Source organism: Ceratotherium simum, chromosome 20 (assembly GCF_057802395.1).
Source record: "Ceratotherium simum simum isolate JZ-2026a chromosome 20, ASM5780239v1, whole genome shotgun sequence".
Classification (NCBI taxonomy): domain Eukaryota; kingdom Metazoa; phylum Chordata; class Mammalia; order Perissodactyla; family Rhinocerotidae; genus Ceratotherium; species Ceratotherium simum.
The window spans coordinates 18,050,107-18,075,441 of record NC_141919.1 but is presented as its reverse complement, the minus strand read 5'-3'; the positions used below and the strand labels follow the sequence as shown (position 1 = coordinate 18,075,441).

At 38.0% G+C, this 25,335-nt stretch overlaps 1 protein-coding gene across 1 annotated transcript in view; it reads left to right on the top strand.

Moving 5' to 3' along the window:
- The window catches only part of TMC1 (transmembrane channel like 1), a 117,127-nt gene that overhangs the window by 33,824 nt on the left and 57,968 nt on the right, over positions 1 to 25,335 (top strand). The window contains exons 6-9 of the mRNA XM_004439650.2: positions 3,200 to 3,290; positions 8,849 to 8,930; positions 18,499 to 18,605; positions 21,907 to 22,005. Coding sequence (XP_004439707.1) covers positions 3,200 to 3,290; positions 8,849 to 8,930; positions 18,499 to 18,605; positions 21,907 to 22,005 — 379 coding nt within the window. The remainder of the gene's footprint in view (positions 1 to 3,199; positions 3,291 to 8,848; positions 8,931 to 18,498; positions 18,606 to 21,906; positions 22,006 to 25,335) is intronic.

The window sequence follows — 25,335 nt, the reverse complement described above, 5'->3', positions numbered from 1 at the left end:
TAATAGGCCAAACTGAGTGTCTTCTAAATTATCTGCTAAATATCTAGAGCAGTGGATATGCCCGTAAAGTAGACACTTATTACACTTGAAAAATAAATTTTAATTTTACTACTAAGAAGAATTTTTGATTCCTTATTTATATGTGTTTATTATAACAGAGAATAATGTGATAATTTCTATGTATACTTGGTTTTATGAATTTCAAATTTCTTGATGTCAAATAATTGAATTAGAGTCACTTCTGCTATAACACGATGTATGGGCTCCTAAAAATTAACACAATGTGTAAAATTGGGAAATGAAAACCACAGGGTTTATATAAAAATGGTGAAGGGGCACAATATTCAGAAACGTCATCAGTGACACATTAAAAAAAGATAGAAATTTAATAAGATGGCAGCAACATTTTACAAATGTAAAATGGTTAAGAAATACATAAATACTGCAATAAATATGGCATTTCCCTTGAAAAATACCTGAAGTCTGCTTCTGGAAATGCCCTTCAGCAGTTTTGCAATTTGTGATGTATTATGAAGTGTGGCAAGAGGGTCATTGTAGCACCAGCTGTGAATGGATGTGGTTTTTCTAACACGTGTGGTGCAGTGAGGTAGCTGGTCGATGAGGTGTGTGCCCTTTTGTGTATTCCTGTATACACTGTTAGGTTTAGCTGGATGCAGTTTTCTGCATTCACCTCGCATTTCTTGTAGATAAGATCGCACATAAGCAAACACAAAATTTGTGTTATGCTTAAATTGTTCCATAATCTATCAATCATGTTAGAACAAATCTTCAGTTTCAAAACAAATGTTATGGGAGAATCAACTGTGTAATAATTCTTTCAACACTTTCATATTTACGATCTCACCTTATTCTCGCCACCAGCTTATTCCCGGCAGGCAGGGAAGCAATTGTCCACCCATTTGTTTGTTGGGAAATTCTGACCTATTAAAGGCCACATAGTAACTGAAGGAACATAGGCCAGAACTTGCTCAGGTGTATGCGAGTCCTGGGTAAGTGCGCTTTCCTCTGAGAAGCAGGACACTCCTGAACGTGTACAGAGAGCATCAAAAACGTGGGCAAGGTCAGAGAGGCTGGGTTAGAACTCAAGTTACCTGACTTTCAGTTTAGATCAGTTTAACGTTTTATAAATGTCTGCTAGGTGCCCTACTCACTCCTGTCTTACCGTCTCCATAACGCCTTGTTAGTACTTAAATGTGATGTGTTTTCTTGATTGCATGGATCTAAAAACCCAGCCATGAGAACTCAGTTTATACTTTTTGATATGTCTTTATTGAACACTTTTAAATGTGTAGAATGTTTTAGAAACCATTTTTTAATTAATCTTCACAACCCAGAGTCACACCAAATTGACAACAAGGCTACTCTAGTAACTGTTCCTCATTTCCAAGAGTCTCTCTATTAAGTTACTCAAAAGACTGATGAAGAAGGGTGCAATCACAAAGTCTAGGAATGACTTTGCTTTTGAGCATTAATTGATGTGGAAAATACGATTATTAGATACTCGCCTATTTACATCTACCCTGAGTTATACTGTTCAGCTCTATTTCCAGAAGGTTTAGGCTTATTGAGCACCTCCTATACTCAACGTAGTGGTCGATGCTGTGGGAGATACAAAAGGACAAGACATTGTCCCTGCCATCAAGTAACTGATTTGGGGGGTCTGTTTGATGACTAAAGAGAATCTTCTCTATTGTGCTTGTATTTTTATGGCAGAATATGGATGGGTGCAAGTGCACAGGTGAGTAATGAGGCACCATCTCTAGCAATCAGCTAAGTCAACAAGTGTGTGTTGTGTTTTGATCACTGGGTGTTATAAAATCATGAGTTTAGCCCTGACACTAAGGAACATCTTACAAAAAAATCCTTCACCAGCTTTTCATTTTTTTAAGATTTATTTTGCGTGTTAATAACTTTCTTTATAATCAGGTGTCAAAAGGTCTTGTCTGTAAACCCCACATCCCAGGGGCCATCCAACTGATGACAGCACTGCACCTGTAGAACCACAGCCCAGGTTTGGGTTTTCCCTTGGATTCTCTTGGGTTCTGCCCTCTACAGCCTCTGAGGGGTCAAGACAAGCCTGGTCTACTTCTATTTTCTAATTTCTTTTCATATATCAAATGACCAACAATAGTAAAAATGACCAAACAAGGTTACAAAATTATAGTATATTTAACATGTTCACATTATCCAGTTTGATGAATTAATGCTTTTTCACACACAAAGACACTACTGTGACTACTGTAAATGTATAAATGTTTGGGAATAAAGTTAAAGTTTAAATTTGAAGCTCTTTCTGAATGCAAGCCCAAAAGATATTCTTTCCCTTTTCCCTCTTTCCTCAACCCCATTCATTTCACATAGTATAATTTTTCTGTTTTAAGTCTTAATTGCTTTTACGAGATTAAATACTGGGTCAATAAACGTGTTCTATGTCAGTTTGACCTAAACTCTCTGACCCATTTATAAAAAAAAAAAGTAATCCTTAAAAAAGAAAGAAAGAAAATATTTTAAAATAAACATTTTGACTGCCAGAATCTGATGTAAACTTCAGATTCAATTTTATTGAAATGAGAACTAGGGTTCTCTATTTTTATTTTTTTATTTTTTATTTTTTTGAGGAAGATCAGCCCTGAGCTAACATCCATGCTACTCCTCCTCTTTTTGCTGAGGAAGACTGGCTCTGAGCTAACATCTATTGCCAATCCTCCTCCTTTTTTGTTCCCCCAAAGCCCCAGTAGATAGTTGTATGTCATAGCTGCACACCCTTCTAGTTGCTGTATGTGAGACGCGGCCTTGCTGCCGGAGAAGCGGTTTGTCGGTGCACGCCCAGGATCCGAACCCTGGGCCGCCAGTAGCGGAGTGTGCACACTTAACCGCTAAGCCACGGTGCCAGCCCTGGGTTTTCTATTTTGATACAGCATAAATTCCTTGCTTTTCAATGACTCCAGCTGATTAATAAATAAGAATAAAATACGTATCTTATTCTCCCTGGCCAGAATTTAAAAACTTAAACATCCATTATAAATTCCTAGGTTGTGAAATTCAGTTTAGATTCACTTGTTAAGGGTCTGGAATAAAAAGATAGCAGATCTAATAAAATTAAATGTCCACTACTACCTCTATATTCTATTAATTTCAATCCACCACCCCCACCCCTTATTTTGTTTTATTTTTTCAGGGAAGCAAAAAATTTTGTGAGTGAAAATGAAGGAGCTCTTGGGAAAGGAAAAGGAAAACGGTGGTTTGCATTTAAGATGATGATGGCCAAGGTAAGTATTTCGTAAGTCAGTTTGGTTGACACCATGTATTCTCAACGGAAGGCATATTGCCCCCAAGGGTGAGAAAATTGGTTCCGTTCTGAGGGAGTGAAAAAAATCTTCTACTTTATATGTAAAAAGCACAGATACATATGTAGGACATACACAGCATATCTGTGGTATTAAAATTTGGGGCAGGGGGCAATTCAGAAAAAAAAAATTGTCAAAAAATGCTCCTTAGAGGAGTTAACATGAAAAATAAGTTGAGAAACCTTGATTTATGGCAAAAGACTGACATGTGTGATTTTGTCACTTCCAAATGTAAGATTGTGCCCCTTTCATTTTCATTTCCTGGTAGTTAAGGGGTTCTGGGCCAAGGTTTCTTTCTCAAAATGTCTGCAGGTTACAGGGATGTATAGCTCTTCTCTACCAGGAACATCAACTATAAATTGGATAGAAAATAAGAAAAAAACAAATGATATACCAATATAAATACAAGTTTTTGGAAAAGATAGAAAAGAACTAACATTTATTTAGTATTTACTATATGCCAAGCACTGAATTGAATCCTTCTATAAAGTTACCATATTTAATTCTCAAAGCAAAATACATACGTAGGTACTATTATCCCCTCTTTACAAATGTTATGCCACCTGTAAGCTAACTGTATTCCCATAAAGATGGAGTTTTGTGAATAAAGTTTATATAGCTTAAAAATGAAATATATGTAGATAGACACATCTATGATATATTTATATATCTGATTAGTTTTGCCTGTTTTTACAATTTAAATAAATTGAATCATGTAGTATTTATGCTTTTATTTCTGGCTTCTTTGATGAAATATTATGTTCATGAGATATATCCATGGTGTGGGAGTTATAGTTCATTTTTATTGGTGTGTTGTATTCCACTGCATGCAGATATCACAATTTATTTATCCATCCTATTGTAGATGGACATTTGGATTGCTTCTAGTTTGGGTAATCTTCTGAACTTCAGACTTACCTCGTATTATTATTATTTTTTAAATTTTTTTGTTTATTGCAGTTTATAACATTGGTTTATAACATTGTATAAATTTCAGGTGTACATCATTATACTTCTATTTCTGCATAGATTACATCATGTTCACCACCCAAATACTAATTACAACCCATCACCACACACATGTGCCAAATTATCCCTTTCACCCTCCTCCCTCCCCCCTTCCCCTCTGATAACCACCAATCCAATCTCTGTCTCTATGTGTTTGTTTATTGTTGTTATTATCTACTACTTAATGAAGGAAATCATACGGTATTTGACCTTCTCCCTCTGACTTATTTCACTTTGCATAACACCCTCAATGTCCATCCGTGTTGTCATAAATGGCTGGATTTCATTGTTGCTTATGGCTGAGTAGTATTCCATTGTGTACATATACCACATCTTCTTTATCCATTCGTCCCTTGATGGGCACTTAGGTTGCTTCCAAGTCTTGGCTATTGTGAATAACGCTGCAATGAGCACAGGGGTGCATGTATCTTTACGCATTGGTGTTTTCAAGTTCTTTGGATAAATACCCAGCTGTGGAATAGCTGGACCATATGGTAGTTCTATCCTTGATTTTTTGAGGAATCTCCATACTGTTTTCCATAGTGGCTGCACCAGTTTGCACTCCCACCAGCAGTGTATGAGAGTTCCCTTCTCTCCACATCATCTCCAACACTTGTTGTTTCCTGTCTTGTTAATTATAGCCATTCTGACGGGCATGAGGTGATATCTCATTGTAGTTTTGATTTGCATTTCCCTGATAGTTAATGATTTTGAACATCTTTTCATGTGTCTGTTGGCCATCTGTATATCTTCTTTGGAGAAATATCTGTTCAGGTCTTTTGCCCATTTTTTAATTGGGCTGGTAGTTTTTTTGTTGTTGAGATGCATGAGTTCTTTATATATTTTGGAGATTAACCCCTTATCAGATGTATGGTTTGCAAATATCTTCTCCCAATTGTTAGGTTGTCTTTTCGTTTTGTTGATGGTTTCCTTTGCTGTGCAGAAGCTTTTTAGTTTGATGTAGTCCCATTTGTTTATTTTTTCTATTGTTTCTCTTGCCCGGTCAGGCATGGTGCTTGAAAATATGTTGCTAAGACCGATGTCGAAGAGCGTACTGCCTATGTTTTCTTCTAGAAGTCTCATAGTTTCAGGTCTTACATTCAAGTCTTTAATCCATTTGGAGTTAATTTTTGTGTATGGTGTAAGGTAAGGGTCTACTTTCATTGTTTTGCATGTGGCTATCCAGTTTTCCCAACACCATTTATTGAAGAGACTTTCTTTTCTCCATTGTATGTTCTTGGCTCCTTTGTCAAAGATTAGCTGTCCATAGACGTGTGGGTTTATTTCTGGGCTTTTGATTCTATTCCATTGATCTGTGTGTCTGTTTTTGTGCCAGTACCATGCTGTTTTGGTTACTATAGCTTTGTAGCATATTTTGAAATCAGGGAGTGTGATACCTCCAGCTTTGTTCTTCTTTCTCAGGATTCCTTTAGCTATTCCAGGTCTTTTGTTTTTCCATATACATTTTAGGATTCTTTGTTCTATTTCTGTGAAAAATGTTGTTGGAACTTTGATAGGGATTGCATTGAATCTATAGATGGCTTTAGGAAGTATGGACATCTTAACTATGTTAATTCTTCCAATCCAAGAGCACGGAATATCTTTCCATTTCTTTGTGTCGTCTTCAATTTCTTTCAGCAATGTTTTATAGTTTTCGGTGTACAGATCTTTCACCTCTTTGGTTAAGTTTATTCCTAGGTATTTTATTCTTTTTGTTGCAATTATAAATGGGATTGTACTCTTAATTTCTCTTTCTGCTACTTCGTTGTTAGTGTATAGAAATGCAATTGATTTTTGTATGTTGATTTTGTATCCTGCAACTTTACTATATTCATTTATTACTTCTAAAAATTTTATGGTGGATTCTTTAGGGTTTTCTATATATAAAATCATGTCATCTGCAAATAGTGACAGTTTCACTTATTCCTTTCCAATTTGGATCCCTTTTATTTCTTTTTCTTGCCTGATTGCTCTGGCTAGGACTTCCAGCATTATGTTAAAGAGGAGTGGTGAGAGTGGGCATCCTTGTCTGGTTCCTGTTCTTACAGGGATAGGTTTCAGTTTTTCACCATTGAGGATGATATAAGCTGTGGGTTTGTCATATATGGCCTTTATTATGTTAAGGTACTTTCCTTCTATACCCATTTTATTCAAGGTTTTTGTCATGAATGGATGCTGTATCTTGTCAAATGCTTTCTCTGCGTCTATTGAGATGATCATGTGATTTTTATTCTTCATTTTATTAATGTGGTGTATTACGTTGATTGATTTGTGAATGTTGAACCATCCCTGCATACCTGGAATAAATCCCACTTGATCATGGTGTATAATCTTTTTAACGTATTGTTGTATGCGATTTGCTAGTATTTTGTTGAGGATTTTTGCATCAATGTTCATCAATGATATTGGCTTGTAATTTTCTTTTTTTGTGTTGTCCTTGTCTGGTTTTGGTATCGGGTAATGTCGGCTTCGTAGAATGAGTTAGGGAGCTTCCCCCAGTCCTCAATTTTTTGGAAGAGTTTGAGAAGGATAGGTATTAAGTCTTCTTTGAATGTTTGGTAGAATTCACCAAGGAAGCTATCTGGTCCTGGACTTTTATTTTTGGGGAGGTTTTTGATTACTGTTTCGATCTCCTTACTGGTGATTGGTCTATTCAAATTCTCTACTTCTTCTTGATCCAGTTTTGGAAGGTTGTATGAGTCTAAGAATTTATCCATTTCTTCCAGATTGTCGAATTGGTTGGCATATAGCTTTTCATAGTATTCTCTTATAATCTTTTGTATTTCTGAGGTATCTGTTGTAATTTCTCCTCTTTCATTTCTGATTTTACTTATTTGTGCCTTCTCTCTTTTTTTCTTGGTGAGTCTAGCTAAAGATTTGTCAATTTTGTTTATCTTTTCAAAGAACCAGCTCTTGGTTTTATTAATTTTTTCTATTGTTCTTTTAGTCTCTATTTCATTTATTTCTGCTCTGATTTTTATGATTTCCCTTCTTCTACTGATTTTGGGCTTTGTTTGTTCTTCTTTTTCGAGTTCCTTTAGGTGCATTGTTAGATTGTTTATTTGAGATTTTTCTTGTTTGTTGAGATAGGCCTGTATTGCTATAAACGTCCCTCTTAGAACCGCTTTTGCTGTATCCCATAAATTCTGGCATGTCATATTTTCATTTTCATTTGTCTCCAGGTATTTTTTGATTTCTTCTTTGATTTCTTGGTTGACCTAGTCATTGTTCAGTAGCATTTTGTTTAATCTCCACGTATTTGTGGCTTTTCTGATTTTCTTCCTATAGTTGATTTCCTGTTTCATAACGTTGTGGTCAGAAAAGATGCTTGGTATTATTTCAATCTTCTTAAATTTATGGAGACTTTGTTTTGTGGCCTAATATGTGATCAGTCCTGGAGAATGTTCCGTGTGCATTTGAAAAGAACGTGTATTCTTCGGTTTTTGGATGGAATGCTCCTGGCTCAGGGCCCTGCTCCTCTAGGGAGGGCTGCGCACCTTTGGGTTGCTCCCTGGCGGCTGTGAGGCGCTGCGACTTGTGAAGCCGGTGTTTTTTCTCTCCAGAAGGGAGTTTCTGCGTCTTCCACCTCAGTTAGGATTGTCTGTTGTTGCAGGAGTTCCTCTTATCCAGTTTTCAGTTCTGTCTCAGGGGTAATTTTTCCACGAGTAGTTGTAAATTGGCTGTGTCCGCGGGAGGAGGTGAGTTCAGAGTCTGCTTACGCCACCATCTTGACTTCTCTACCCACATTGTATCATTGTATTTCTCTCATATTATTATTTAGGCTCTACGTGCCTGTCCAGCTCCCACATTATCCCAGCAGAATGTGCACATATGCAAAGTTATCTGCCTCGTTCCCATTCTTCCTAGTGGTCCGCTTGACCATGGATTTCCCAATAATGTGGAGTAATATGGAAGCAAGAACTTTATAAAAACTAGTTTATGATACTTTCTCTTCTTTCCTTTCCTATGACACCAGACCTTTCCATTTAGCTGACTGCTCTACCTCTACCAGAATGAAAACTGTGCCATCATCGCACTTACCATCCCGTATTGAAGTTACCTGTTTGCGTACAGTCTACTCTAGTAGACCCAAAAGCCCTTCAAGGCAGGAACTATGTCTTACTCATATTTCATTAATTCCTTCATCATGAATATTAAACACATACCATTTGCTGATCACCTTATTAGGTGCTAACTCAGTCTCCCCAGAATAAACAGATCTTTCTTGGTGGTCATTATTTTTACTGTGAAACAAGGAGTCAATAAACATTTGAATTGAATTGGTCTAGGGGTGGGTGGGGAACAGGGAGGCAAGTGAAACCTACTTTTTACTTTTTTCCAAAAAGCAATATGTGGTGCCAGAGAGATCTTTCCAAGCTCATTGTCTTGAGATATTTTGGGATGGGGTGGGGGATAAATATCTTGACGAACAAGAAGTTGGGTTTTACTGTTGCACTTGGCTTCCTTTTCAGAAATGGGCAAAATTTCTCCGTGATTTTGAGAACTTCAAAGCTGCTTGTGTCCCATGGGAAAACAAAATCAAGGCCATTGAAAGTAAGTGCTCATCAGCTCTCATTAGATGGAGAAGGTTGTCTTAGACAAATGTCTCACAGGCTTATCAGATGTCTTTCTCAGTTTCTGTATTATTGGAAGATTAAAAACAAGAAAACAAATAAATCAACAAAAACATTTTTTATATCCTCTTTGCTCACTGTGAAGATTTGCTAGCACTTATCAATCACAGCACTGGAGATGCCACTTTCTCTCTCTATGTTAGATCAAAATATTCTCATTTTGACCTGTTTTATCCCCTACACAGGGAAGTCAGTATTGTGCACAATGACACTGAGTCATATCATTGGGAAGGCAGAGATTTTATTTTGGCAATAACATGACATTGAAAATATATACTCTCATGAATGATAGACATAATCAAAATGAACAATGTCTAAAAACAGTGAATAAATCTTCAAGCCTCATTTTCAAACCTCTGAAGTAGAATAAGCAATAATCATCTAGGAACTTGCTATGAATATCGTATTGTGCCTTCATTTTTTACAATATTCATAGTGTACAGAGAAGGTGGGAGAATATACTCAATCAAAAACCTATCGAGTACAATGTTCTAGGCTTAGAAGAAGGCAAATAAAAATGTCAAAATATTGTAAATATAAGTAAATCATTTTTAAAAATAATAAAGAAGGTAAAGAAAAAGAGATAACATTTATAACAGTTTTGAGCAAATCTTGCCATATTCTGGTTTCTAAGAGTTGTGACTGGGATCTGATTTTCCTCCAGGCCACTCTAGATCGCGAGGCAGGTTTTCCTGCTGGTTAAATGTGGCGTTGCGTAATTAAAATGGAGGCTCCATAGGGAGCTAACACAGTTGAGGGATATTGCACTGACATGATCGGGCAGGTTTCAGGAGTGACTATCACTCAGTCCTCTGTCTCTCAAAACAAATAGCAATGAATTAAAATACATCAACTCATTAACTGCACTTCTTCCCACATATTTCTGTACTATCCCTTTCCTGCTTTGTTTTCCTCCTTAACACTTACCACTATCCAAAATACTATATTTTTAATTAAATTTAGTTAAAAATATTTTGGTTTATTTTCCAGTTTTATTGAGAAATAATTGACATACATCACTGTATAAGTTTAAGGCGTACAGCATGATGGCTTGATTTACATAATTTGTGAAATTATTACCACAATATGTTCAGCTAACATCTGTCTTCTCATATAGATACAATAAAAAGAAAAGAAAGAAAAAAAAATTTTCCTTGTGATGAGAACTCCTAGGATTTACTCTCTTAACAACTTTCCTATACATCATACAGCAGTGTTAGCTATACGTAGTCATCACGTTATACGTTACACCCCTAGTACTTGTTTATCTGATAACTGGAAGTTTGTACCTTTTGATCACCTTCCTCCAGTTCCCCCTCCGCCCTCCTCAGCCTCTGGTAACCACAAGTCTGATCTTTCTTTCTATGAGTTTGGTTTTTTTCTTTTTTTAGATTCTACATATAAGTGAAATCATAAAGTATTTGTCTTTGTCTGATTTATTTCATTTAGCATAATGCCTTCAAGGTCCATCCATCCAAGGTCACAAATGGTTGGACTGTAATTTCATTTCATTTTATTTTGTGTTCATTTCTTCCAATGGACATGAAAGCAGAGATTTTGTTTTGTTCATTCCTGGATCCCCAGGCCTAAAACACACTTAGCCTTAATAAGCATCTCAAATAAAATTAAATAGTAGAGGGGCCGGCCCAGTGGCACAGTAGTTAGGTGCACGCGCTCTGCTTTGGCAGCCCAGTGTTCACAGGTTCAGATCCCAGGCACGCACCAATGCACTGCTTGTCAAGCCATGCTGTGGCGGCGTCCCATATAAAAAGTAGAGGTAGATAGGCATGGATGTTAGCCCAGGGCCAATCTTCCTCAGCAAAAAGGAGGAGGATTGGCATCGGATGTTAGCTGAGGGTGGATCTTCCTCACACACACACACACACACACAAAATTAAATAGTAGATACCCTCCAAGTGTCTACCATTCTAGGAAATGGAAAAAGGAATTTAGACACATCAAAAACGAATAGGCATCATGGAATTCTTAGGTTTCAACTGTGCAGCTGAAATATGGTACCTTGAGAGGCATTGAGGAACATGAGGCCATTTGGAGCATTAAGATCCTCATACAATTTGTGTGGGAAGAACTCTTGATTTGGTTCTTACTTTGCCACAGATTAGCTGTTGACTTTGAGCCATCATTGAATCTCTCTGGGCCTCAGTCTACTCGTTTGTAAATGGTAGGGTTGAATCTCCAGTTAAGAGATGTATCCCAAGAAATTTGTAATCAATGATATTTAAAATATATACATTTAAAAATTATTTATTTTTAAGGTACACTACAGCAGGTTCCAGCCTATCTCAATAATAATGTCATGCTCACTTATGTTACAATAGCATATTCTGAGTGGGATAGAAACAGATGGGATTATTTTTACTGCCAAAAATTGCACACAGGAATGATAATTGCTGTGTTTGTGATTGCACACAGGTAATAATTTCACAAATTATGTAAATCAAGCCATCATGCTGTACGCCTTAAACTTATACAGTGATGTATGTCAATTATTTCTCAATAAAACTGGAAAATAAACCAAATGACCACAATAGATCATGTGTGTCACAGTGAGAAAGACAGATTGAGAGCTATTCAATAATACTTTCAGTTATCTTCCCTCTTCCCCTTGTCCCTCAGAAAATTTGGAACAGTCAAGCTGAAGAATTCAAGCAAATGTAGATTATTTACCCTTCCATGTGTAATTTCTTATTTGATTAGGTTGTCCTGATTTTTTCACCTTTAATGGTGTTTTGCCTCACTAGGTAGAATTGACCCTTGTTTTCTATTCTATCAACAATCACCACAACCACCATTTATTGAGTGCCACCATGAGTCAGACACTCTACAAACATTATTTCACTTAACACTCTACAAACATTATTTCATTTAATCTTCAACGCGCCTGCAATGTGCACATTAGCCTTCCTATTTTAGAGTTGTGGTTACATAACTGTACCAGAATTAGTTAGTAGAGGGGCCGAGATATAAGGTGAAGTCTGTCTGGGCCCAAAGCTTGTGCTTTTCTCAGTGTGGCATGCTGATTTTTACTTTGAGGAAGATTTTATAAACATTTTCGTTTGCACCAGGTCCTAGAGAGGATTCTACCAGGCTAATGGCAAGATGAGTAGTTGTAGATTTCCTTGATAGTTATCCTGTTTGCAAAATTATTTCCCATTTTCTTATGTATTTGTTTTTGAATAAGTTATTTGTTTAATTATATATTTCATATTCTATATGATGCTTAAGATGCTTAATATACTAAGATTTTTGTGATAATCATAAGCACACCATATGATTTTGGACTATTGTGTCAGTTGAAAAGTATGAAACCTATGTAAGAGTGTATTAGCAGAGTCATTGGGTCAGACTAACCATCTCATAGAAAGCACTCTACCGAAGATAGGGAAAGAGTGATGATCTCTGAAGCTGGACTGAAGGGAGAGGGGGAAGAAATGGGACATGAAATTGGTTTTCTAAAAGTCAAGATCTTTTTGCCCCTCACTGGTTCCATAGTTTGGGCAATCCTTTTACACCTTTGGCCTTCTGTTTCTACGTTTGGAGTTTCCACAAAATTCGGAGTTTAACTAGTTACAACACAAGGCCATTTCCAACCCAACATTCTATGATTTATAAATTACCATCAGTTTTAAATGTATATGTAAGCAAGTGAAGTTCTTTACTTTATCCTTTTGAGGGATAAATTATTAAAACAGTTAAATGGAAACATTTATACTGAGAGACCTGCATAATTTACATTCTCTGCAAATTCTTTTCAGAAAAAAGTAGGTTAAACATGTATCCTATTTATAAAATACATATTTTATATTATAAAATGAATGTAACTGCTTTTCTCTTAAAGAAATAATCTTACAAAATTTTCAGAAATATTGTTATATTCCTTTTGAAAGTCAGAATCGTCTAACATATATCTCATTTAATCTTCAGAATAAACTTGATTAATTAATTGAGCAAATACGTACTGAATGCATACCATTTATTAGGCATGTTTCCAGGCATTGGGGATGCCGTGCTGATGAAGAAAGGCAAGGACTCTGCCCTCATTGATCTTACATCCAAATGTGTTAATGTGTGTGTGGAAGGGTAAGGTGGGTGGAGAAGACACATTATAAGATATAAGCAATTAAATAAAGAAGATGATTATGGGTTGTGGTAAGGTGCATATTCAATAGAGGAGCAGTTGATCTCCATTCCCAATGGTCTGTCTAATGCACCTAACCCTCACTCTCTGCTCAATCTCTAAATAAATGCTAAACAAATATTTTTAAAATGTCGTTTTAAAGGAGTCCCAAATTGTCAGGCTTCACTAAATTTCCACAAAGCTCTGCCCAATCATTGGCAGAATCAAGAGTGGAACTCAAGTCAGAGTCTAATACTCATGCTGTTTCCATCTTGAGTCCAGTAATTCCTGGAGCCTTTTACTCTTGTGGACCAAGTATTCACCTGATGACTCCCAACTTTTTTTCACATAGAAAATAGATCTGATAATTCCTGCCACACAGAGATGCTGTGAAGTTCTACATCACATGGGGATGCTGTTGAGTTTTACTGTCCTGCCAGCCTTGTGAAGGGGTCACACCTAAAACCTTGGGGTTGCCCGCAAGAATGCACCTTATTTAACCACATTGTATTGCATATTTTGCTGAAGAAGCTGTATATTTGTACTCACAGGAAATATAATCTATACCCATTGTGGCACCAGCATTACTGTTAAAACCATGAATTAAATCGTTGAATGTCTTTCTAAGCTGGAGATTACAAACCTTTCTCAGAATTGAAATCCACTTCTTTCTAATAGTATATTACAGCATCAAAATTAAAGTGTGAGAGACCTATTTTTATGACTGGAAAGATCTTCAGCTAGGTAACCCTAAGCATGGAGTTTAAACTTCATGTTTCTTTATTGGCTTAAGGGCTCCAGAAAATACAAATCAAATTTGCCACACTTAATGCCTTATCCCTAGACCAGGCTGAAAGAAACTACTTCACGTCTTAGCCTCACAAGACGGTGTTTATATTGTACTCATACAGCAGGTGAATTAATCGATCTTTTCCCATTTAGAAATGTTTATGTTTATCTGCTTGTCTCATTACCCATCTGTTCAAGAGGAAATTATACATGATGACAGATTACAAATTACTTTGCCTTAATAATAAATAACCGGGGGGAGAGGTGAAACTTCAATCTTAATTTAAAAGAAACACAAGAAAATTCGGGAGCAAGAATATTGCATAAGCTTAAGGCCTCACATTAATACAAACCAAAGACTCTGTTTTAATATATTAATAATTCACGATGGAGCCAGCATTTATTAGTTAGATTAAAGAAAAAAAGAATTGGTCATTTATGGGCACTGTAAATTTGTGAATTTGACCAGCATTAGCTGATTGATGGATATTATCTGTATCTATTCTTTCAGACACACACATTCATTGCATATTTATTCTATATAGCATAGTTTTTTAAAGAAATTAATTTAACTATGACTCTACTTGAAGGGCAATATTATAGCATTGTGGTTAAGGGAGATCTGGATTTGGAGTCAAACCTCTATAGATCAAGACTACCTGGTATAGAACCCTGGCTCCATCATTTACTAGCTATGCAACCTATGGAATTAAGTCTGTAAAATGGGAGTACAATAGACTCCCTGGCAGGGATTTGAGAGTTAAATGAATTAATACAGAGAGATCAAAATAGGTGTCTGAAAGATTCATTAAATGTTAGCTATTATTACTATTAATCAAGTCTTAGATCAGTCAACTGCTATATTCAAGTTTTTGATTCCCCATCCACACAGTGGGACTAATAATACTTAACCAGGTTCTAGAGGCAGTAAAATGAGTTGATTCCAGTAAAGTTCTTAATATACGTGATTGACCATCAAGATACTTTAGTTATTATTATTATTACCCATTATTGTTCTTTTCAAGAATGAATCGATTTTATCTGATGGACTAAGCACAAGGCAATGACTGTTGTTTTCATTTATGATCTTTCAGCCACACTGTACTAAGGTTTCTGTTTTTGGTGAACACCAGTTTCAGTCAACAACCTTTGGAAGGATAGAACCGCTGGAATAAATGGGTGTGAAGAAGGAAGATTTCTTTTTTTCATTTTTGTGTTGAGGCAGAGAAAGGTCCCATGGAGCTTTGATGTCAACCAGTTTTTCTCTCCCTTAAGCTCTTTGTTTTGTTATTGTTCTCTCCTCTCTGCCACTGCTAGGTGTGATGTAGAAGAAATTGTCTTCTGGATTCCTCAGTCCCTTTCACCTGTTTCCGGATCTCTCTTATAATCACTCTAATTTTAATGAAATCTGTTTTGCTACAATTCATTTTCTTTACACTTAGGATTCTGCAAAGGAAAGGTTTAGCCATCACTTCTCTACCTCCAAATAAAATAGTTGTGAAGCCACTTTCAAGTCAAAAAACTGGAGTTTGGAAGCTTTGGGCTCTAAAGTATATTTCATCCATAATGAATATGAATTATATATGGGGAGGGGATACTTTCTGAAACATTTTAATTTGCTCCTCTTTTTTGCCTTTAGGTATATTTACACTCTAGACTCAATGTAAGGAACTCATTTGCCAGGGGTTGTGAATAGGGGGCTGGGAGAGGGTGAGCTGTGGTGCTGATTAGAAAAGCAAAACTAAAAAGCCAGGAAGGAAGGAAGGGAGAAAGGAAGGAAGGAAGAAAGGAAGAAGGGAAGGAAGGAGGAAGGGAAGGCAAGAAGGAAGTGTGGGTCAGTATCCTGTGCTTGGGACTCTATACCAGATGGTCTCGTGTGTTTCCAAGGAAAAATTTACCCTGGATACCTAGAGAGAGACGTTCTCCTCCAGTTAATGAGTAACTGTAATGGCTAATAAGCTGGAAGGCCACTGCCTTCAATAAAATATGACGAGTGAACCTGGCTGAGGCAGTCCTCAGGTAGTCGTTACCAGAGAACATAGATAACAGCCATGACATGACATGAAATCACTGGAAGCCGGGTGGATGATCAGATGTCCTAGCTGGGGTGGATCTGCTTATCATTTCTGCAGATAGACCATTGCATCTGGTTACAGCACCTGGGGGCGGGGGGTGTTTATCAAAACCATACGCTTCTAGAAATGTTGTAGAACTCTGCACCCCTCCACAAAGTGAAATGAATTGAGGTCTTTCTTTTGAGCATAAAGAAAAACAAATATTCAGACTTCAAAATAATTGATTTCTTTCAAAATGTCCAATTAAACATTGACTTCCTTCTAAATTTCTGTAAAAACTGTTGCTGTGTTATGGGAATAGGTAAGATGGTACCTAAAGAACAGACTAAGTTCCAGAAATAGAGGGATGACTCGCGTGTGAGATCAGCCTCACGTTAGTAAGCAGAAGCTGCAATTTGCTCCACAACAACCTCCCTCCTCCTGAAATAATGTTTCCCCACCGGGAATGTTTCAAAGCCAGAAAGCCCAAGAAAACCATTGGTCTCCAGTACACTGGAGGTACTTTGCTGAACGGTCAGGACAAAGGGGTTGATGCAGCGGGTTGCTGAGGATGTTTATGGTTTCTTCTTGGGCAACTGAGAATGGAAATTGGGCAGATTAGGAAAACTATCAACTTGATGTTGAACCTTAAGTGATTATCAAAGAACCTTTGGCTTTTGTTAATCTGCGAAATCTCGACCTGAGACTTCAAATTCCTGTTTGTTTTGCCTCTTCTAGTCTCTGATTTAAGAAAATGTTGTTTTTTTCCCTCAATCAATAAGAATTGGACAGATCACTTCTCTTTTCACTGGGGTGAGTGCGAGTTGACAGCACATCCTTGCCTATCCCCTCTCAATTCACTCCCCAAAGCTGAAGTGATTTTCAAGGTCACGTTCCACCCCACCCCCCACCCCCACTGCTTAACACCTGTCAATGACTTATCACATGTAAAATAAAATCCTCACTTTTTCCCTTTCCTTGAGAGGCCCTGACAATGTGGTTTGGCATCTGTCTTCATGCTCATCTGTCACCACGTTCCCTTCTTCCCTGTCCTCCAACCACACAGGCCTTAGTTGTATTCCTCAATTGTCTCAAGCTCCTGCCTCCCTCACAGTATTTGTTCCTGCTCTTTCCTCTGCTTGAGCTGCTCTTCCCCAGCTCTGGGCATTGCTGCCTCTTCCTCCAACTTCCAATCTCTGCTCAGATGTCGCCTTCTCTGATACACGTTCCTCAACAAACCTATCTAAAGTCAGTCCTTTCGGGGGCCGGCCCCATGGCTTAGAGGTTAAGTGCTTGCGCTCCGCTGCTGGCGGCCAGGGTTCAGATCCGGGCGCACACCGACACACCACCTCTCTGGCCATGCTGAGGCCGCATCCCACATACAGCAACTAGAAGGATGTGCAGCTATGACATACAACTATCAACTGGGGCTTTGGGGGAAAAAATAAATAAATAAAATTAAAGCTGGATAGCTCCTTTAAAGTCAGTCCTTTCGATATTTTATCTTCCTCCCTCCAGGACTTATCTGGCTATAATGATTATATATATATAATTTTTATAATAATATAATTCTATGTAATATTATATATCATATATATACAATATATATTATATACAACATGCATATATAATATGCAATATATAATATGTATACATGCAGTATTACATATCATATATGGTATAATATACCATGTTTAATATATATATGATATATATCACAATAACATGCATATATAATATAAAAAGTACATACATATAATATGCATAATATATAATATTACACATAATATCATACACCCATATAATATGTGATATATTTTTATTTTTTATTTTTTAATTCCTGCATATTTATTGTTTCTACCCCTCACTAAAATGTAAGTTGTGTTAGGGCAGCATCCCTGTCTGTGACATTGTGTTTCACATCCAAGATAATTCCTGACAGAAGATACTTTAAGTATGTGAAGAGTGAATGAGTGAACTTCAGCTTCTATGCTGTCCCTGTAGAATGCCTGTTATGCAGGGAAACAGCACAGGATGGTCTGTAGGATAATCAGTCAGAAAGAATGAGGTCAACTTTTTTGAGGAAAGTATTGTTGCCTGAGAAAAAGGAGGAAGAAGTACAGTAATTATAGTGATAATGATAGCTAACTACTGGCCAGGCACTGTAGTAACCACTTTACATATATTTGCTTGCTTAACTGTATTAACTCAAGGAACAAAATGGGCTCTTCAAATAGCAACTCTACCTGTTAAGCAAAAGGCAGCTTTCCCTGGATGGACTCTAGAAGCATGGGTCACAGTCATTCTATACAACTACATCTACATAGCAGAGAGGACTTTCATCTGATTAACAGTTTCTCTTCCTGGTTAGAAAAAGAATACTACACACTGTAAATGTGGAGAGAACCAATGTGTGGCAATGAGCAGATTTGTTTTGGAAGGCACCAAGTCATGGCTTTTGTTTTGTTTTGATCTCTCTTTCAACCTTTTTATTTTCTTTTTAATAGGTCAGTTTGGCTCATCAGTGGCGTCATACTTCCTCTTCTTGAGATGGATGTATGGAGTAAATATGGTTATGTTTATCCTGACATTCAGCCTTATCATGTTGCCAGAGGTGAGATTCTGACTTCCAGTACAAACCATGCTGAAACAAGTGTCTCATGCTATCACTCTCTTAGAACAGTTCTTTTCTCTTCTTTAAGTGTAGAATGACTGGCTACATTCACTCTTAGAGTCACAGTGTTTGTTAACAAGGTTAATGTTCAAAATGGTGCCCATGGGCCAAAGGTCCTAATCCTTGCTCCAAAGGGTATGTGAGCCTCTTGAAATCATATATAAAATGTCATGTGTATGTTTAAATATACATTTTTATGTGGAAAGGTTCATGGCTTCTATCAGATTCCCAAGGTGGTCCCTGTGCCCAAATGTTAATTGCTCAAGAGGAAGGTTTTGACACCTTGTGAGTTGTATTTATTTATTTTGCCAAGTTTGCTTTGAAATAAATGCTTCTTAACACAACTCAAGACATCCAGCTGTTCTGTCTGAAGAAACACAAAGTGAGCAAATTTTTTTCAGATATAAAGTAAGATAACCCAGACAGACAGACAGACACACACACACACACAGAGTGGGGTGGCATGGGGTGGGGTGGTGTGGGGTGAGGTCTCTTTCGACCAAGGTCAGAGAGGAGAATAAAACAGATAGTGGGTCCAGATGGAAGAAGAAGGCAAAGCTTTGAGCTGTTTTAGGGAAAAGAGTCAACCAGCTAAGGCCAAGAAGAAAGACTGAGGTTGGGGTCTTCACCCATTAGAAGTTAAATGACTCTGACCTCCATGGATGCTTAGCATGCAAAAGTTGGGTTAGGTATGATTTAAGCTACAAAGGGTCTTTTCAGGTATCAGTATTTCAAAGCCAATTTGTTCGATACAGCATTGGCAACGGCCAAAACGAAGTGTTTTGAGTGACTTTTTATCCCCATGGTTTCATATCAGGGCCAGTTTCTGGATCAAGCCTCCACAGGAGCATAATAATACTAACAGTGCCTTACATTCATAAAGAGTTTTAGCTTTTAATAGTGCAAGGCACTTTCGTTTCTTTTATGTACTGAGCCTTACAACAAACTTATGAAGTAGACCATAGAAGAGTTTTTTTTCCCTTATTTTAAAAATGTGGAAACTGAGTCACATAATGCTTATTGGACTTAGTGTTACCACACAAAGGGCATGATCTGCTTACCGCGAGACAAAAGCAGTTTGTCAAGAGGCAAGATGGTGGAAAAGAAAGGGCAGTTTATTACAGCTTGCTAGCAAGGGGGAAGATGGTTGACTAAAGTCTCAAAGAACCACCTTAAGGGGGCACAAAATCTTACAGCAGTTATATAGGCTGGTGGGTGATAGGGGAGGGGTTTAGGAATGTTGACCCTCTGGTGTTACAGACTGGGAGTCGCCAGATCTTTCAGTTTTCACTGATGATGGCTATCAGCATAGACTCTCTGTTCGGGGGTCATCACATTCCTAAGGAGCTCAAAAGAACAAAGTTATCATCTCATCACAGCTGGGAGGTACATGCACAAGCAGTGGTTGTAAAATCTACAGAGCAGTTAGATCTCCTGGAGGGTGCATATCCAGCTGGGTTAGTTTGTCAGAGGTCATTCCAAGTTAAATAGGGTTTCTTTTCTACAATATGGTTTCCCTTATGTCAACCTTGTCTTGAGCCGGTATCATTAGCTAATGTCTCCAAGTGAGTTTTGTTTTTTGTTTTAAGCCGATCTGAAACTACGACTCATGATTCCATCTTTTGTCCCAAGATTTTGCACCCTAATCCACTAGTTTTACAATCCTTGAGATAATTCCTGGGGTTCTAGGGCTATAGGGCTCATAGAAGACTTAAATCAGAGGTCCTGTATAGTTTATTTCCTAAGCAAAAACTTTCAGGCAATGCAGCAGAATGCATGTATTTCATCTATTTCAAATTAACTCCAGCTTTATTTTTGCTCTTCTCTCTAAGGAAACCTGAAACTCCACCACCAGCTACTATGATGCTCCTTAGTGTCAGACGCAGGGTATAGTGGAGTTTTATCAGCTGCACTTAGTCTTTCCCCCACACCATGCTGCCTCCATGTGGAGGAAATGAAAGGCTGTAGCTAATTTGTTCCAACTGTACGAAATTGCAGAATGCCTAATGCGTAGTGGAGGGAGCTGATATGTGTCCGATTGGATGTATTCCTACAGGTTGTGTTAGATGCTGAGGGGCATCCTGTTTTCTGGGCAATGATTACCAACTCCAGTGAAAGAACAAAAGAGGATGGGCACTCTGTATGCTATCTTTACAGAACCACCACAGGGCAGGACTGGTCACCTTCTGGCAACAAGGCTACATGTTTCAGCCGCCTCCACCCAGCAGCCTCACTAAGCATTTCTCTGATGTCTTTGCCCTTTTGCCCAAAGTAACTATGTCCCTGGACAAGCCTGAGACCCTAATCTCCTCTGTCCTCTGTGGTCCACAACTTTGGGGTGAGATAGCATGGGTAGAACCCACTCTCTGTTCTGTTCAGTTCCAAGAAGCCAGGAGGCTGCCCCGACAGCCATGGGGCTTGTATCAGGGGAAGGAGTAGGGGCTGATTTCCAGCCCTTGCCCAGTCAGGCTCTGCACCCAGGCTTCCATCCACACTCATCCTCCACCCCCCAGCCCCAAAGAAAGGAAGTTTTCATCTCACAGAAGCAGCAGCATCTGCTTGGCAAGCCATATGCCTGCCCTGGGTACTTTTTCCATTTCTCACCATGGCACCTAGTATGACCCTATTCTTTGCCCTCACTAGCTGGCTCTGCCCCTAATAACTTCTCTTTTAATCTGGAGCACAAGATCAGGGCAGTGAACCTGAACTAGTGGTGAAGCAGATATCATAATCAGGGCGCAGGCTTCCCTCCTACTTGACACCCTCACATTCTGTGAGTGAGTCTCTTGAGTCCTCTCTTCCTTGACAGGAGGGAGGAAATCTCCCTCCATCCCCACCCCTAAGGGGTGTTCCCATATAAAGACGTGGGTAGGACAGTTTTCTCGAACACTATAGTCCCTCAAAAGGCCACCTCTTTCCTTTCCAGACCTCCCCTAAATGAGACCAGTTTGGAGGTGGTGGTGGGTACTGGCTGGGGCTTCTCAGCAAGCCTCTGGGCAATGTGGTTGGCCCAATTGCTGGTAGTCTGTCCAGTGAACTTGGAATGCAGGGTCCTTAGCACTCCCTTTGTTCTTAACCCAGGATTTTGTAGTCGATTCCCAGAAAATGGGACCCCACGTGGAGACCCACAGAGTCCCTATGAAAAAGTTTCAGAAGTGCTTTTAAACAAAACCATTTGTGATCACGTGTGGCTCAGATTTTGTTTCCAATTGTTAACTGCTTTCTTTGCTTCTCCATGTAGTACCTCTGGGGTTTGCCATATGGCAGTTTACCTAGAAAAACGGTTCCCAGAGCTGAAGAGGCATCTGCAGCGAACTTTGGAGTGTTGTACGACTTCAATGTGAGTGTCCACACGGCTCTGCTGGTAGGAGGACGGATATTTCCTTACTCTCTGAAAGCCCATGGCCTCCTTTTCCAGGGCTGGATGAAGGTCTTAAGAGAGATGTCCCTGCCTTCTATTTAAAAAAAGAAAGAAAGGAAAAGAAAAAAAAAGTGAATTCGGGTTTAGGAATATGATAATATGATTAAATGGAAATATAGATTACTGAGTGAAGGTGACCTCAGAGTTCAAAGACTTGAAGCAAATATTCTTATCTCTAACTTTGGAAAAGAGCAAAGGAAGTTTGCGAATGCGCCTTTTGGAAAATCTTGTTAGATTCTTAGGGAATTAGAACTTTTACATTTCATGTTAACCTCTTCACTTCCTCAGCGGTTCTAGCTAGTATTACCAAATAGTCAATACCAAGTAAAGCTAAATACTAAATACTAAACAATCCTATATTCTAACTTCTAAATAATACTCTAAATATGAGTATCACTCAATTGTGGTACCCAAATGAGCATTACTCCACTGTAATGCTAAAATAAGTATTACTCTCTGAGCTGCCCTGTGTGGGGATTATTGTTATGGCAGAGACTCATTCCTGCCCATTGAAAAATCATTTCGGAGCATGATGCAAGTCTGTGACAACTATTCAATTCCACACATTGTTTTTAAATAGTAACCAGACTAGAAATATTTGAAAGTGTATGGAATGAGAAAGTAGCAAGGTGGAGATCGGGGAAATGATATTCAAAGAATTTTTGAAGAGTAGCAAATGAGCATAAAATCTTATGTAGACTGGGGAATGAAGGAAGGACAGAAAAAGAATACATAGTTTTCACATTCACAGTGTTAATATATATATTTCACAGATGTTTTGAATTCTACCTTCCACTCCCCTAAATTGTGAGCTTCCTAAAGAGAGGATAGCATCTGCTACATCTTCTTTGAAACCTCTAATATACCCAACCGGTAGAGGCTTAAAGAATCTTGTTGACCGACAATCCAGAGTAAGGCGGAGGATTTGGAGAGCCTTGAGATAAGAACCATAGAAATTAATTTGTGTGAGCAGTATCAGAAAATGTCCATTTTAAGAAAGGTTCCCAGTCAAGCTATCTCATAAGCAGAAGGCATGATGGCAGCTCTGACTTTGTGGCATTTGGAATCTTAAAACACCCCTGCCTTTCATTTCAATTCGGCATTTATTTATTGAATGTAAACATGCGCTGGCTTTATAAAGATGAATGTGACATGATTCTTGACCTCAAGGTACTCATGACAGAAGAGAGATACATAGGCAAATAGTATACAATACATCGTGCACTAAGATAGCAAAATGAAAAAAAAAATCATGGGCAGCCATGAGAAAGTGGTTGTTAATTTTGCTTGGGAGGGTCTGGGTTTCATCGAGGAGATGGCCGTTGAGTTAGATTTTACTTCTTACCTTTTGTTTCGCCTTTCTATCACTTCTTACTTCTTCCATCTCTCTCTCTCCCTCTCCCTCCCACTCTCATTTAAATTTCAAATAATTTATTGCTATGTCCTTTGAAACTATTTTTATTTCTAATTCTCTTCCTTTAATTAGCAACATAATAAACTTCCAGGCTGGTTAATAAGAACAAGAACTAATAATATATCATTGACATTTTCTGATATTTTAGTCATACCAGAGGAAGGAAGAACTAAAAATATGAACAAAAGGCCTTTGGATTTTTAAATATATATTTCTAATGTTTAAGCATTTATAAATTGGTCAACTAACTGAAATAAAAAGTTTTGGAAAAAAATGTCCATTTGAGATTTGAAAGATATTAATCAGTGGAGGAAGATGAAGAGGAAGCTAGGGGAAAGGGAAAGCTAAGCACAGTAAGTGAGCTCACCAAGAGTTTATTACTGCCCTCGACAGCTCTCTCATGTCCGGTTTGATGAAATACTACTTATAGGTGGATAGAGGAAGACAGAAACCAGAGTATCCTATGATATTCATTTTTCTTTATAATTTTAGGCTTGCCTGACAAACAATTCTAAGGTGATGAGAGAATATTAAAAGGCCAAGAAAAAGTAAGAAAGTCATTAAAATGATATTATTCACTTATAGCCTTTCTTAATTTTTCTGCACACTGTAACCACTCAATTATTTGGCATGTATCACAAAATAAGAGATTTTTAGAGGTAGAAGTGCTTTTAGAAATCTTCCATCCCATGTCCCACATTAGAAAGTTAGGGAAACTTTGAGTCACAGAAGCATGTTTAGGGTCTTATGGCTAATAAGTAGCTCCTAGTCTAGTGCTCTTTCTATGTCCTATATCACATCAGTAATTTTCCTGTCACAATTTCCAACATCCTTCTCACTGACTATTTCTGGAATGCACACTGATTCCACTTAATGCTATGTCTATCTCACAATGGGGGAAGGAGTTGAAAAAGTTGAATCCCATTTTCACCTTTCATAATAAACATGCAATTCCCAAATTAGCTTCTCAAATAGAAAGGTTTGATATTTACTCTTGCCTGAGTTCTTTACTTGATCCTCTGAACAATTACCTCATAGGGGCACCCACTCTGTATTATAAGATGATCTAAGTGGACAGCCCAGTGTTTCGTCTATCATGGAACCATGGAGGAAACCATTGACCAAATGTCCTTGACGTCCCTGAAAACTCAGAATTCTGCACTTCCGTGACTGGTGCCTGGACCATCTAATTGGGCCATGGGTTGGTTTGTTGCATCTAAAAAGGTTAATGCGCCAGCTTAGCTAAGCAATCCCATATAGATACAAGTGAAGGAAGGCAGAAAGAAATTTATAGAACATTGTAAAATAGATGCAAGCATGACCTCTTGTGGCAGAGGAGCCTCTAGGATGGGAAGGCTCAGAGAACCTTTGGGGTGGAGGTGGGGCAGGTTGTGAGGAGCTGCTTCTCTGTTGAGTTTCATGCTGGAACCTCATAACTTCCCTTTGGACCCCCCTGGAAATACTTTCCTGGATCTCAGTGTTCTATCACTTACAAGCATGTATCACAACTCATCCAAATTCCCTTTAATTAATAGTAGTCAATTACCATTTAATATATGCAAAATCAGCCAGTCATATGGCATCTCAAAGTCACCATGTACAAAGCACCATATTTTTGATCCTTTTATTGAGTACCTAGTGATGGGTCTTACTCATTAGGAGGGAAATATATTTTGCTAAAATAGTAAGAAATTGGGAGATTGTCTAGTATGTATGCTATGAATCAAATTGGCAGAAATGGTGTTATTTGAAACAGTAGAATTAGGAAAATGAGTTTTAAGTCAGTAAGAAGAGGATGTCTTCGTTGGCAAGATACTTGGAGACACAAGAATGAT